Below are 14449 nucleotides of genomic sequence, written 5' to 3'. Positions count from 1 at the left end.
GGTTTATCAATTTTGTTGATCTTTTCAAAGAACCAGCTTTTGGACTTATTAACTCTTTCAGTTGTTTTTCTAGTTTTTGTTTCATTTAATTCTGCTCTAATTCTTATTATTTCCTTCCTTCTGGTGCCTGTGGGCTTCTTTTGCTGCTCTCTTTCTACTTGTTCCAGTTGTAGGGTTAATGTTTTGATTATGGCGTTTTCTTCTTTTTGGATGTTTGCATTTATTGCTATAAACTGACCTCTGAGCACTGCTGTTGCTGTGTCCCAAAGGTTCTGGTAGGCTGTATTTTCATTCTCGTTTGATTCTATGAATTTCTTTATTCCATCCTTAATTTCTTCTATACCCCAGTAGTTTTTGAGCAAGATACTGTTCACTTTCCATGTGTTTGATTTTTTTCTCCTTGCTTTTTGTGTTGTGAATTTCTACTTTTATGGCTTTATGGTCAGAAAATATGCTTTGTAATATTTCGATGTTTTGGATTTTGTTAAGGCTTGTTTTGTGGCCTAATATGTGGTCTTTCCTGGAGAATGTTCCATGTGCGTTGGAAAAGAAAGTATACTTGGCTGCTGTTGGGTGCAGTGTTCAGTATATGTGTATGAGAGCAAGTTGGTTGCTTGTAACATTTAACTCTTCTGTGTCTTTGTTGGGCTTCTTTCTGGATGTTCCATCCTTTGCCAAAAGTGGTGTATTGAAGTGTCCTACTACTATTGTGGAGCTGTCTGTCTCTCTTTTCAGTGCTGTTAGAGTTTGTTTTATTATTTTGGAGCCCAGTTGTTGGGTGCGTAAATGTTTATTATACTTATGTCGTGGTATATTGATCTTTTAATTATTATATAGTGTTCTTCAAGTCTGTTTTGTCAGAGATTGATATTGCCAGTCCTGCTCTTTTGAATGTTGTTTGCTTGATATGTTTTTTTCCATCCTTTGAGTTTTAGTTTGTGTCTTTAAGTTTGAGGTGTGTCTCTTGTAGGCGGCATATAGACGGATTGTGTTTTTTTATGCAGTCTGCCACTCTCTGTCTCTCTATTGGCGTGTTTAGTTTGTTTACATTCAGCATGATTATTGGTAGGTATGAATTTAGTGCTGTCATTTTGATGTCTTTTTTTGTGTGTGTTGTTGACAGTTTGTTTCACTTAATTTTCTGTGCTGAGTCATTTTTCTTTATTTTGTTTTCGTTTTTTTCATTGTTGAATTTGTGTTTTCTGAGTCTTTATATTTTTCTAGTTTTTTATTTTGATTTGTAGGATTGTTAGTTTCCTTTGTGGTTACCTTAGTATTCACCCCTATTTTTCTTAGTTTATTCCAGTCTTTTGTTTATATCGCCTTGCCTTCCTCTCCATATGCAAAATCTATGTCTACATTTTTAAAGCCCCTCTTTTTTGTTTTAATATTGTCATCTCTTAGATATTGATATGTTTCCCTATTTTCAGTGTTTTAGCTTTAATTTACTTCTGTGATTTCCCTATCTGGGTTGACATCTGGTTGCTTTGTCCTGTCTTCTAGTCTTGGGTTGTTATTTGATGTTACTGATTTTCTAACCGGAGGACTCCCTTTGTATTTATTATAATTTTGGTTTGGTTTTTGCAGATTCCCTAAACTTCTGTTAATCTGGAAATGCCCTAATTTCGCCATCATGTTTGAGAGACAGATATGTAATTCTTCCTGGCAGTTTTTTTCCCTTCAAGGCTTTATATACGTCATCCCATTGCCTTCTTGCCTGCATGGTTTCTGCTGAGTAGTCTGAGCTTATTATTGACTCTCCTTTGTAGATGACTTTTTGTTTATCCCTAGCTGCTCTTAAAATTCTCTTATCTTTGGTTTTGGCAAGTTTGATTATAATATGTCTTGGTGACTTTCTTTTGGGATCTACCTTATGTGTGGTTCGATGAGCATCTTGGATAGTTATCTTGGATCTTTCACGGTATCAGGGAAGTTTTGTGCTAACAAATCTTCAACAGTTCTCTCTCTATCTTCTGTTACCGCCTCCTCTTCTGGTACTCCAATCACTTATAGGTTATTCCTCTTGATAGAGTCCCACATAATTCTTAGGGTTTCTTCATTTTTTTAAATTTCTTTTATCTGATTTTTCCTCAAAGAAGTTGGTGTCCAGTGCTTTATCTTCACTCTCAGTAATTCTGACTTATGTCACCTCATTTCTGCTCCTATGACTTTCTATTGAGTTGTCTAATTCTGAAATTTTATTCTTAGTCTTCTGGATTTCTGATTGCTGTCTCTCTATGGATTCTTGCAGCCTGTTAAATTTGTCATTATGCTGTTCTCTGATCTTTTTAATTGCCTCTATTGGGTGTTCTGCGTTTTGCTTAATTTCCTTGTAACTTCTTGAAGAGTTCTGTATATTAATCTTTTGTATTCTGCCTCTGGTAATTACAAGAAATTTTTCTCCTCTGAAAAATTTCTAGATTCTTTATTTTGGGAGCTTGCTGAAGCAATCATGGATTGCCTCTTTATGTGATTTGATATTGACTGTTTACTCTGAGCCTTCAATAAGTTATATTTATTTTATGTTTGCCTACTGTGTTCTAGCCTCTTGTTTTGTTTTGATATGCCCACATAGGCTGCTCGTATGAGCTAGTTTGATTATTGGCACCTTTGAAGCTCTAATGTCCTGTCACCAGGTGGTTAGATCTGTTACTAGGTATGTGAGCTCAAGAGTCCATCTACTCCTCCTGTATGGATTCAGCTCAGGTGCCCAGGTAGATAGCCACCAATGTGTGGTGTAGGCTCTCACTTACAGTCCTAGACAGGCATGGGTGATTGGTGTAGGCACAGGCATCTGGCTGCAGCAAGGGGACACACTGTGAGCAAGGCAGGGGGGCTGATGGCTGCCACCACATGTCCAGGAGGATGGCGTGTCCCTCTTCCCTAGAGCGCGTAGGTGGGTGGGTTTTGCAGCTGGACTATGAGCACCTGATGCTGTTGGCCGTAAGGACTGGGGGTCATCTCTTAATTCATAGGCCCCTACGCCGGTGGCTGGGTGGTGTGGGTGGAGCCACCAGTCCTCAGGCCCCTGATGTGGTAGGTGAAGACCCTACTTAATGGGTAGAGCAGTGTCAGTTGTCAAGAACCTGCCACTTCACAGTTGAAACAGTTGAAGTTAGACTTCAGATATATACCCTGTTGCAGTGTGGTAATGAAGTTCTACGCAGTTGAAATGGGCCCACACAAGTCTATGCAGGGGGAAAGGCACTCAAAGTCTGTGGTCCCTTGTGCCACCGCCTAGGCAAAGGAGCTCTGCCTACCCTGGGTTCCTGGCTTAGGGGAGCCAGCAGTTTATTTTTTCCCGTTTGTTAATTTGCTCTCTCCAAGGGTGGGAGAGAGGTTTTTCCCTAAGGAGGGTGATATTGATCTGTGCGGTAGTCTGTACGCAAGTACTTATCTTTCGCCGATCTAGGGCTGCTTCTCACTGGTTCTGGGTGGCCATGTAGACTCTTTGGTGCTGGGTCTCTCCTGGTGCGGAAAATGCACCTCCCAAGCACTGCTGTTTGCCTGCCTCACTGCTCACTCATGAGCTGCTCAGGCCTGAAGGGCTCAGGCTCTCGCTGGGTCAGGTGTGACAATTCCTTGCTGCTTCCGAACTGTCTTTCTCTCTCCCTGCCACTCATTCTGGTTCCTCAGCTCTGTCTTTGATGTTCAGGGCTCCCAGACTGCCATATATATAATCAATCCACTTATTTTTTCAGGTCTTTGATGTAAGAGGGTCTACCAGAAGCATCTGACGACTACGCCATCTTGGCCCTGCTTCTAGAACATTTTCTTAATAAACTTTGTTATGCCCATTGACCTTGATGTCCCCTGAAAGCATGGTCACCAGACCCCCACCCCTGCTACTCTGTCCCATGAAGTTTTTGATTGTATTCAGGAAACTTCTTAGCTTTGATTTAGTCCAGTTGTGCTGACTTCCCCAGTACAGTGTGCTGTCCTTCTCTTCACCTTAAGGTAATTCTTGTCTACTATCTAGTTAGTGAATAACTCTCTCCCTCCCTCCCCACCCTCGTAACCATCAAAGAATGTTTTCTTCTGGGTTGAAACCTTTTCTTGAGTTCTTACATTTGTCTTTCTGTGACTGAATTCACTCAGCATAATGATCTCCAGATTCCTTCTTGTTATGTTTCACGGCTTCATCGTTGTTCTTTATCGTTGCGTAGTATTCCATTGTGTGGATATACCATAGTTTGTTTATCCATTCATCCATTGATGGGCACCTAGGTTGTTTCCATCTTTTTACTATTTGTGAACAGTGCTGCAGTGAACCATGGGTGTTCATATATCTATTCGTGTGACCACTCTTATTTCTCTAGGATATATTCCAAGGAGCAGGATTGCTTGATCATATGGTACTTCTATTTCTAACTTTTTAAGGAAGCGCTAAATTGATTTCCAAAGTGGTTGTACCATTTTACATTCCTACCAACAGTGTAAGTGTTCCAGTCTCTGCACAACCTCTCCAGCATTTATTATTTTGTGTTTTTTGGATTAAGGCTAGCCTTGTTGGGGTGAGATGGTATCTCATTGAGGTTTTGGTTTGCATTTCTCTAATGGCTAATGATCCATGAGCATTTCTTCATGTGTTAGCTGCCTGAATGTCTTCTTTGGTGAAGTGCCTGTTCATATCCTTTGCCCATTTTTTAATTGGGTGATTGGTCTTTTTGTTGAGATCTCGCAGTATCTTGTAGATTTTAGAGATTAGATGCTGATCAGAGTTGGGTTAGCCAAAAATTTTTTCCCAGTGTGTAGGTTGTCTTTTTACTCCTTTGGTGAAGTCTTTTGATGAGCACAAGTGTTTGATTTTTAGAAGCTCCCAGTTATCTAGTCTCTCTTCTGGTGCTTGTGCATTGTTACTTACGGTTCGTATTCTGTTTATGCCATGTATTAAGGCTCCTAGCGTTGTCCTAAAAAGCTTTTTGAGTAATTTTGATGGATCCCTGGTTAAAGTCACTGCTTAAGCTCCTATGTCCCTATTCTGCAGCTTTGTTAAAGTTATTTTTAAAAATGTAATTCCTGGATCTATCTTTTTTTCCTGACAAACTGCTTTAAAAAGTAGCTTTCCAATGTAAATTAATAGGTTTCCTAACTGTATGATATTTCTTTGACGTTAGAGTGTCTCATTTAAGTTTATCAGGTTCTGGTTAACTAGGATATTACTCCCTTTCAATAGCAGTTTTTTTATGTATTTGAGTTAACCATATAAAACATTTCAGATTGAAATGTACTAATAATTTCTAGCATTCAGTATTTAGGCTTAATTTAGATACCTTTTATAAGAAGTTGTGAAATCTTGGTCAGCCATTATGACAATTGACAACACTTGATAATTATGTTGAAGTAGTAGCTTAAAGTTTTAAAATTAAAGCCAAAATTCAAATCATTTGATTTTAAAATTTATAGCTACCGACACCGTAGAACAGAGCAAGAAGAGGATGAAGAACTACTAACAGAAAGCTCAAAAGCAACCAATGTTTGCACTCGATTTGAAGACTCACCATCATGTATGTTATATATGTATATATATATATGTTGTATTACTTGATTTAAAAAAACAACTCCTTTTTAGACTTTCTTTGATGAATGTTTTGAATTTGTCTTAGGTGTAATTTATAAAGGGGATTTTTAGTAATCTTTTCAAATTAATGGTTGTGAAGTAAATGTTAGTTTTGTTTTTTTTTTAAGATAGACACCATAGTATATTAGTGTGATGAAACCAAAACCAAACTCGTTGCTGTTGGCATCAATTCTGACTCATAGCGACCCTACAGAATGGAGTAGAACTGCCCCATTGGGTTTTTAAGAAGTGCTTGGTGGATTTGAACTTTGGACCTTTTGGTTAGCAGTCGAACTCTTAAAACCACTATGCTGCTAGGGTTTCTGTTAGTGTGATAGTGGTGCCTTATTTCAAAAGTGTACAAAATGCCTTTATGTTTGTAATTGCTCTTAGGTATATGTAAAGCTAGGAATGGTGTTTTGCCTTATATTTCATCCAGATAAAACTACGTGTTTAAAAAAAAAAGTCATGATTACTTCTGTTTACTCATCACCTGATGCTTTTATGTTAGTTTTTAATTTTTCTGAAATGTTTTCTGCTATTAATGGTTTTCCAAAAGAAAACATAGTTAACAAGGTTTAAGTTATACCTATAAATAATTTCAGTTGGTGGCACAGAAACTTCCCTTTGTCTTTGTTGAAGCCTAGCATTTTTTTCCCATCTGTGTGATGACTGGTTTGTGTGAATATGGAAGTTGTGAGCACAAAAAATATATAGAAGTTAATATAGGGTATGATTTTTGGGTTTATTTAATTATTGTAACCTCAAACTGTTAGCAAACTGAATTTGAGCCAGATAGTTTATCTGGTTAGAAATTCAGCAGTCTGTTCTAACATTTTCTTTTGGCTACAGAGTACTCAGTTTTCTTTTTTTTTTTCCATGAAGCTAGAAGCCAGGGTGTGGTACAGGGTGGAAAATTGGATTATTTGGGTAATTTCTTTCTTATATTCCAGCTTTGTAACTAGTTTCCCTAGCACTGGTTAGCTTTTCATCCTAAAACAGTGGTATTTGAAAGGTACTGGAGTAGAGAATGTACATGTTTTTTTAAAAAAATGAAAAACCAGGTGATTGTGATGCGTATACTTGGTACTTATCATGGGAGCGGGGTTGATGTGTAGTATACCCTCCGAGAGATGTTGTCTGTCTTTACAGGACTTTTTGGAAAGTAACTTAGGAAGGATAAAAGAAAAAGGGATCTTTTTATTTCCTTTCTGTTTTCATCTTGGCTTTGCTAGCAGGAAAACAAAATCCCCAGAGAACCTCTGTCTAAGTTTTCTCGAAGGGATAAAAAAACTTGGTTAGAAACACTTATGATAACATTAAAAGGGGAATTAAAAAGGCCAGTCAGTATTTAGAGCCAATATATGGATAACAAAGGAACTGAGTGACTGGGATGGTACCCTGATGTCTGCAAGGTGTGAATGATTGGGTTGGGTACTCGAATGCCTACAGTCCCTTGTCCTTCACTTGATTATTTTCCATGTCCATAACTTCCTATTCCACTCCAGACCACAGCAGCTACCTCTAGTGACTTAGAACTTGCAAAGTTTTCTATTCTTAAAGCCTAGTAAAGTCAGAGTAGACATGTGCAGCTCCAGGTTAAAACTTTTGAGTATCAGGTGAAGAGGACTGCCTACCTGTATTTTTTTGTCTTTAAAATGTGCATTATGTTTTATCTTTTGTTCTCAGATGTAAAATGGGGTAAATTGAGAGATTATCAGGTCCGAGGATTAAATTGGCTCATTTCTTTATATGAGAATGGCATCAATGGTATCCTTGCAGATGAAATGGTATGTGATGGGTAGTTTCTTCAAGGCCACGTTTTGTAATTGAAAATGTTTTAGACCACTGAGTTTGTAACAAAGTTATGGAACAATAGAACGTACGGTTTTATTGATTGCAATCTAGAACTGTTACCAAACTTATCCTCTGTCAAACCGGTATCAGCAGTTTGCTTTAGCTGCACAGTAAGATTTTAAATTGTGAGGAATTACCATCTGTGAAAGCATAAGAATTTAAAAAATACATTCTGGGAAACAGGCTTTTGGTTACCTTTTGTAATAGAATGATCCCAGTTATGCAGCTAAAAGCAAACAGCTGATACCAGGTTGACTGTTTTCTCTAGTTCCATAAAATGTAACTGAGGTCATCAAATGTTTAATGTATCAACAGTAAATAATTTCTTCCAGAGTGGCAACTCTTACAGTTACAGTTCTGTCTCATACTTTTCAAAACATTTTAATTCTTGTTTATTGGTTATATACTGAATTACTTATATAATGAATGTTTTCAAAAGTTTTCTTATAGTGCTAAAACACTTAATTGCTTGGAAAAAGCATGGAGTCAGGATGAAACGGGTTTCAATTCCAGCTCTGCTATGTGACCTTGGGAAAGTTACTTCAACTTTCTGGGCCTTATGAGGATGATAATAATAATATGTCCCTCGTAGACTTGCTAAGATTAAATGACACAGCACAACTGGACACATACTAAGTTCTTGCTGTATGTTAGCTATAATAAATACATAGTTTTTTTTGTTTTTCTTTTTAGTGTTCTTATATATATCAGAATGTATAAATATGGGGAACTTTTTACTTCTTTTCATTTCATTGTGGCTGTTCTGAAATCTTTCAGGGCCTGGGAAAGACTCTTCAAACAATCTCTCTTCTTGGGTACATGAAACACTACAGAAACATTCCTGGTCCTCATATGGTTTTGGTTCCTAAGTCTACATTACACAACTGGATGAGTGAATTCAAGAGATGGGTACCAACACTTAGATCTGTTTGTTTGATAGGAGATAAAGAACAAAGAGTAAGTTTCTAGTATTTCATTAAATTTCTTATATTAAAAATATGAATTCAGGCTTGGGGGAGGCGAATAGCTGGAGGAGGGATAAAAGAAAAAGGCATCTAATAATAAACTTGGTCTTTACAAGTGTTAGTGATTTAGGAATTTACTATTATCTTGATGGTTAAGAATTACACTGGGTAAAAGGGGTATGGACTGTAGTCCGCTATAACACTGTAGTTGGTTTCTCCACTTTTTTGTAATGGTTGTATAATTTCAGAAGTCTTTGTTTTCATTCTAGAAGTATGTTTCTGAAAGAGGTTTTGAGTGTGTGAAACCAAAAAAAAACCCAAACCCGTTCCTGCCGAATCAGTTTGACTTATAGCGACTCTATAGGACAAGGTAGAACTGTCCCAGAGTAGCTAGTGGATTCGAACTGCTGACCTTTTGGTTAGCAGTGGTAGCTCTTAATCACTGTGCCACCAAAGGGTCAGATTTTTTAGACTGATTTGTATAATGGTATTAGTCACAGAACAGTAGTTTAAAACTTTCTGAAAAATGGACTGAGTTAATTATAATGATTAGATGAATTTGTGTGATTTCTACCAAAATAAGCTAACATGTAGATCGGTTGATACAGATCCTTTTTTGGAAGAAGACATGGAAATAATGGCAGTACTGAGAGTATATAGCTCAGATTTAAAAATTTATTTATACTATATTGAAAGATTATATACTTCTTTTATTTTGTTTTTCCTTCATTCAGCTAACAGTGGTTATTCTAGATTTTTTTCCCCTCTTTTTATACTTTGTTTATTTTAAGTTACCAAATTGCTTTTTATGATTTGGAGGCATCTACTTTACTTAACTACTCTCAGTTTCTTCACCTATAAAATGAGAAGAATAATAGAATCCACCTCACAGGGAAGGTTGTGAGGTTTAAATACGTACGTTAATACATCTGTTAAACCTGAAAGTAATGAAAATGTTTCTGTCCTTCAGCCGTCTTCATTTCATTTCAGAAACTTCTCTGTGCCTTGTCCAAACTTGTCTCCTAAGAATTTCAGGACCTAATGGAATTGTGGAAAGAAGACCTTTTAAGTTAGCCATGATTAACTCTGTCGATACATTTTGGCCATGATTAACTCTATCAATAAATATATTTTGACCAAATGGCTCTGACATTTAAATGATTAATGAAGTTACGTTAGCTGGTTCTAGATGCTTGCATAATGTAACTACTCTAACCCTTTTAGTATTCCCACTCTCTTTTACATATTAGATTACTTATTATTTGTGTATTTAAAGAACAGGTAATTTCTGCATGAAGTAATTTTTTCCCCTTTGCTACACAGGCTGCTTTTGTCAGAGACGTTTTATTACCAGGAGAATGGGATGTATGTGTAACATCTTATGAAATGCTTATTAAAGAGAAGTCTGTGTTCAAAAAATTTAATTGGAGGTACTTAGTTATAGATGAAGCTCACAGGATCAAAAATGAAAAATCTAAGGTAACTTGGTATTTAATGAAAATCTTTGTGTATATTCAAGATTTTGATCAGTATGCAGAATATTGTAATGATGAATTTGGTTCTTTTCTTTCAGTTGTCAGAAATAGTGAGGGAATTCAAGACTACAAATCGACTATTATTAACTGGAACACCTCTTCAGAACAATTTGCATGAGCTCTGGTCACTTCTTAACTTTTTATTGCCAGATGTCTTTAATTCAGCTGATGTAAGTATTTCTAATTGTTTTCTGGTTAGAATGATGATGTTTTGTCTAGTACTATATATTTTGTAATAGAATTGGCTAGCCTTCCAGCACTGCTGGAAATAAATAATGGTTAATTTTTTATGCTTTTATGTAGTTGGCCTGGTATAACCTGCTACAGTTTTTGTGAATTCTGAGAATTCGCTTTTGTGACTTTTGACTTTAAACTCATTTTAAATAATTGTTTATCTGGAATGGCATGGATTCTCATTCCAATTTGATGATCATGTTTGTCCAGCTTTGTTTCAGTGGCTGTAGGTTGACTGCTTAGGTTTTTAAGGTGCTACTCAAAGTATTTCCCAAGCGAATTTTTGAAACCTTGCATTGCCTTTTTTAAGTCCAGCTCTCCCAAAGATGGCCTTCAGATTTGGTGAAATCATTCTAGCCACTTACAGAACCTAATTTTTACCTTTACAGATTATTTGCAATGATAGAAATGGTTAATTAGCTATTTGAACTGTTAATTGTACCTAGGAGCATAATATATGTGTTGAGAATAAGTGCTATTGGTAATGGCAGTTTTTTGCTGAACTAGAGATCAGTTTTGAGCCTTTGCTGTCATAGCTGGGGTGTGTGTGTGTGTTTATGTGTCTGCCCTTGAAGCTTCCCACTAGTACATTTATACAAAGTTCTAAAAAGATGGTAATTTTGTTACACTAAGGATCATTTTAGAACAATAAATTTGTTCTAGAAAAAAATTGAATCAGTAGCAGAAAGTAACTTTATTTCTGCTTTTACATATTTCGGTATTTTTGTTTTTGAGATTTCATTTTCTAACTAGTCTGACCTTTTCATTTATTTAATAGTCTCTGTTAAAGCTTTGTCTTAGTAAACATAATGAATTCTAAGATTATGTTTAGTAAAAAAGCATATATTTGATAATATGTTTAGGAGGTAAAGACAGGAAAAGTATCCTTGTTCAAATCCTACCCAAATACTAATGGAGTGCTGGTAACCTCAGTTTCACTTTTAATGTGTTTCTTTAATTAAAATTGACATTGCTCTGTGAAAACTTTGTATTTAAGTAGTTGTGAGTAGTCTGCTTAGAAAACAAACTATGAAATATTTTTCTTTTAATTTTTAAGCTTTCATGAGGCTGTGAGAGAAGAATATTTTTAAGAATATTAATTTTTTAGTTATTTCTATAAAACTAGCTTTATTTTCACTGTCAACCTTGTCATCTTGATGTTTTTTAGAAAAACGTTTAGGCAGTAATTATGATTCTTAAACTGGTTCTAAAATTTATTGTTAATGAAGTGCTTATAAAAACGGGCTTGGACTAAATGATTTCTGTGGCTTACAACTCAAACAATTCTAGAAGTCTGAAAGTTTTATCTGGAATAATACTGTATTTGTAGTTAAAATTTTATCTCTTAAGGTGATTTTTGTTTGTTAATTTAGGACTTTGATTCCTGGTTTGATACGAACAACTGCCTTGGGGATCAAAAGCTAGTTGAAAGGCTTCATATGGTGAGTGTTTTGGAATAGTGTTGAATTATATTTCTAATGGGAAAATGGTAGAGAATTAGTGGACTTTTTTTTTCTTTTTTTTTTTTTTTACTGTTACCGCAAACAACAAAAACAAAAATAGTGTAGTGAATGAGCGCTTGATCTTTAAGAATCAGATATTTGAATCCTACCACTCAATTTTTTTAACATTTCCACCTTCTATTCCATTTTTTATGTTGAGCTTTAATACATTAGGATTACTGACCCCTTTGTCAGTTTTCTGTAAACATTATGGTAATTCTATTCGCTGTCTTTTCTTATTGTTGCTATGTCTAGAATCCCCTTGCCAGCCCTTTTCACTAATACCTATCCCAAGACCCAGGGGTGACACCACTCAGGCTGAGTATTCCGTTTTTAATAATCTGGGCATTCAAACATTATAGGATTTTGAACAGAGTATTGAAGTGGTTAATTCACAAGTGTTTTTTTCCTGCTGGATTGTAAACACAATGTGAATGTGTCTTTGTATCCATAGCACAGTGTCTGCCTCACATGGATACTTCAACAGGGAAAAACATGAAGCTTATGAACACACATTTCTTTCTATATAAATTAATTTTAAGATACTTTAAAGTTTTTAATGTACTGAAGTTTAGTTTTGTTAAATATTTGAAATAAGGTGATAATCTCCTAGGCACCTTTATTTCAATTTAGATGGCATTCAGGCATCTATGCATTCAGTTTAGATTTATTTGAAGGATTATGGAGTGTACATGTAGTTTTGTGGGTAGGAAGTGAGACATAGGGACTTGGTTTTTATTATTGCCTTATTTATTTACTGTATTCCCCTTGACTTTCCTTTAATAAATTGGTAGATACATAGGTAGAACAAATAAACCAAAACAACCTATACAACAGAATCAACCAATTACGGCATTACTGTGTGCGTTTATTTTATTTAGAGGGTAGCATGGAGATGCTTATCAATTTAAGGAAGAGAGGTCTGGTTGCTACTTCTGTGCTGTGACCTGCATTTTACTCTGAAATCCTACCATAGCTTCTGTTGTTCTGTGATGAAAGGGGAGGCTCAGAAATCCACATGGGCATACTTAAGGATGAGAAATTTTACTTGATGGATCAGTTATCCATTATCTGATAAATGTCTGCAAAATACCCCATCCTTCTCACCCCTCCAAAAAATTTTAATAGTTTATATTTTAATAACTTCAGATTTTATGAGTTGGCTGGGTAGTTTCTTTGCTAGATTCACCTGAGTTTATTCATTCAGCCGCATTTAGCTTGACAACTCTGAGAGAGGGCTAGTGGGGCTGAAGATGTTCATTCATATGTCAGGCAGTTGGTATTGGCTGTTGGCTAGGGCTGTACTAGCTTTCTTACATGGTAATATTTAGGGAAGTGTTCCTGATTATTTTTATCACAATTTTTAATTTTTTTTTTTTTGATGATACTATCAGTATTTTTGTAAGTCAGTGCAAATAGAACAAAAGAAGGTATAAATAAAAAAATTGGAAGATCTTTTTAGTTTTGTAGGTGCTTTAAAATTTACTCTTATGAAAGTAAATAAACTACTACTACACATAGCATGGATATGTCTCACAAAATGTAAACTAAAGGAAGCCAGACAAAATGTGCATGTATTGTATGATTCCATGTATATAAAGTTAAAAACAGGCAGAACTAATCTATGTTGTTTAAAAGGTAGACTTTTGCTTACCCCTGGGGAGGAAAGGGAAGATAGTAACTGTGAAGGGGGCACAAGAAGGATATCTAGGGTGTTCTGTTTGTCTAGATGAGGGTTACATGGGTATTTTTACTTTATGAGGATTTATTGAATTGTACACTCACAATTTGTATATTTTACATATGGTATATTTCAATTAAAAAAAAAAAAAGTAAATTACATGTAGACCTAGCCATTTCTTAAATGTTAGATAATCTGTATATCAGTTGTTAGCTTTAAACCTGAAAAGCAGTGAATGTCGAAAACATCATCTTTAAAATTTATTAGTTTTAAGTACTTTATGACAATATAAAAAGTACGTACTCATTATATGTGTTGAATAAATAATATTCTTGTATTATTACCCTTTGGGAATCAAGTAGTAATTATACATTTTGAAGAGAGAAGTCACTTGACATTCAAGCAGAGAAATTTTTTTTCCATGTATTTGAAAGGCAGTTTTGAGGTCCTCAAATAACACCTGTGTTACAGATAAGGTCATCTTTGTGGGTTTTTTTTGCCCTTTTAAGGTCCTGCGTCCATTCCTCCTTCGTCGAATTAAGGCTGATGTTGAAAAAAGTTTGCCTCCAAAGAAAGAAGTAAAAATCTATGTGGGTCTCAGCAAAATGCAAAGGGAGTGGTATGTCATCTGTGATATATTTGATATCACTATTGATTTTTCACTAACTTTCATTTGTATTTTGTTTTTGTAATTTGTGTCTTCAAGGAATTCCTGTTTGCTGCGTTGAACCCAGCCTTGCTTATCAAATGTATGGATGATACAAAGTCTTGAACCTGTTAGATGACAGAATCAGGGTGTGAGGTGTATGAATCTAAAAGGATGAAATTAAACATATAAAGCTCAATACTTGGGTTCTTTTAAAAAGTAAGGTGGTGATGGCATAGATAGGGCACATAATGGCTTATCTGGATGATACTTAAATACTCAGTTATAGATTAGTCTCTGATGCAAATTTTTGATAGTTCTCCTGTTCCTCATAAAGCTAAACGTGGTTTAAGACTCTCCATTCTGAGTTGATGTTTCAAGCATGATGAAGTATCTTTTTATGAAATAATGATAACACTTGGTAGCTGTTTTTAAACATCCTCATAGGGTAAAATTAATAAGATGAAAA

General features: G+C 35.5%; 1 protein-coding gene across 2 annotated transcripts in view; it reads left to right on the top strand.

Annotated features, from left to right (window-relative positions):
• Nucleotides 1-14449, top strand: part of SMARCA5 (SWI/SNF related, matrix associated, actin dependent regulator of chromatin, subfamily a, member 5) — a 47172-nt gene that overhangs the window by 14978 nt on the left and 17745 nt on the right. For both annotated transcript variants that reach the window (XM_004378856.2, XM_023733589.1), the window contains exons 4-10: nt 5407-5507; nt 7250-7350; nt 8195-8374; nt 9706-9861; nt 9956-10087; nt 11525-11593; nt 13844-13953. In XM_004378856.2, coding sequence (XP_004378913.1) covers nt 5407-5507; nt 7250-7350; nt 8195-8374; nt 9706-9861; nt 9956-10087; nt 11525-11593; nt 13844-13953 — 849 coding nt within the window. The remainder of the gene's footprint in view (nt 1-5406; nt 5508-7249; nt 7351-8194; nt 8375-9705; nt 9862-9955; nt 10088-11524; nt 11594-13843; nt 13954-14449) is intronic.

The sequence above is a fragment of the Trichechus manatus genome, unplaced genomic scaffold, assembly GCF_000243295.1.
Source record: "Trichechus manatus latirostris isolate Lorelei unplaced genomic scaffold, TriManLat1.0 scaffold00059, whole genome shotgun sequence".
NCBI lineage: Eukaryota > Metazoa > Chordata > Mammalia > Sirenia > Trichechidae > Trichechus > Trichechus manatus.
The sequence above is the reverse complement of the archived record's forward strand: the minus strand, read 5'-3'. Positions and strand labels throughout refer to the sequence as shown.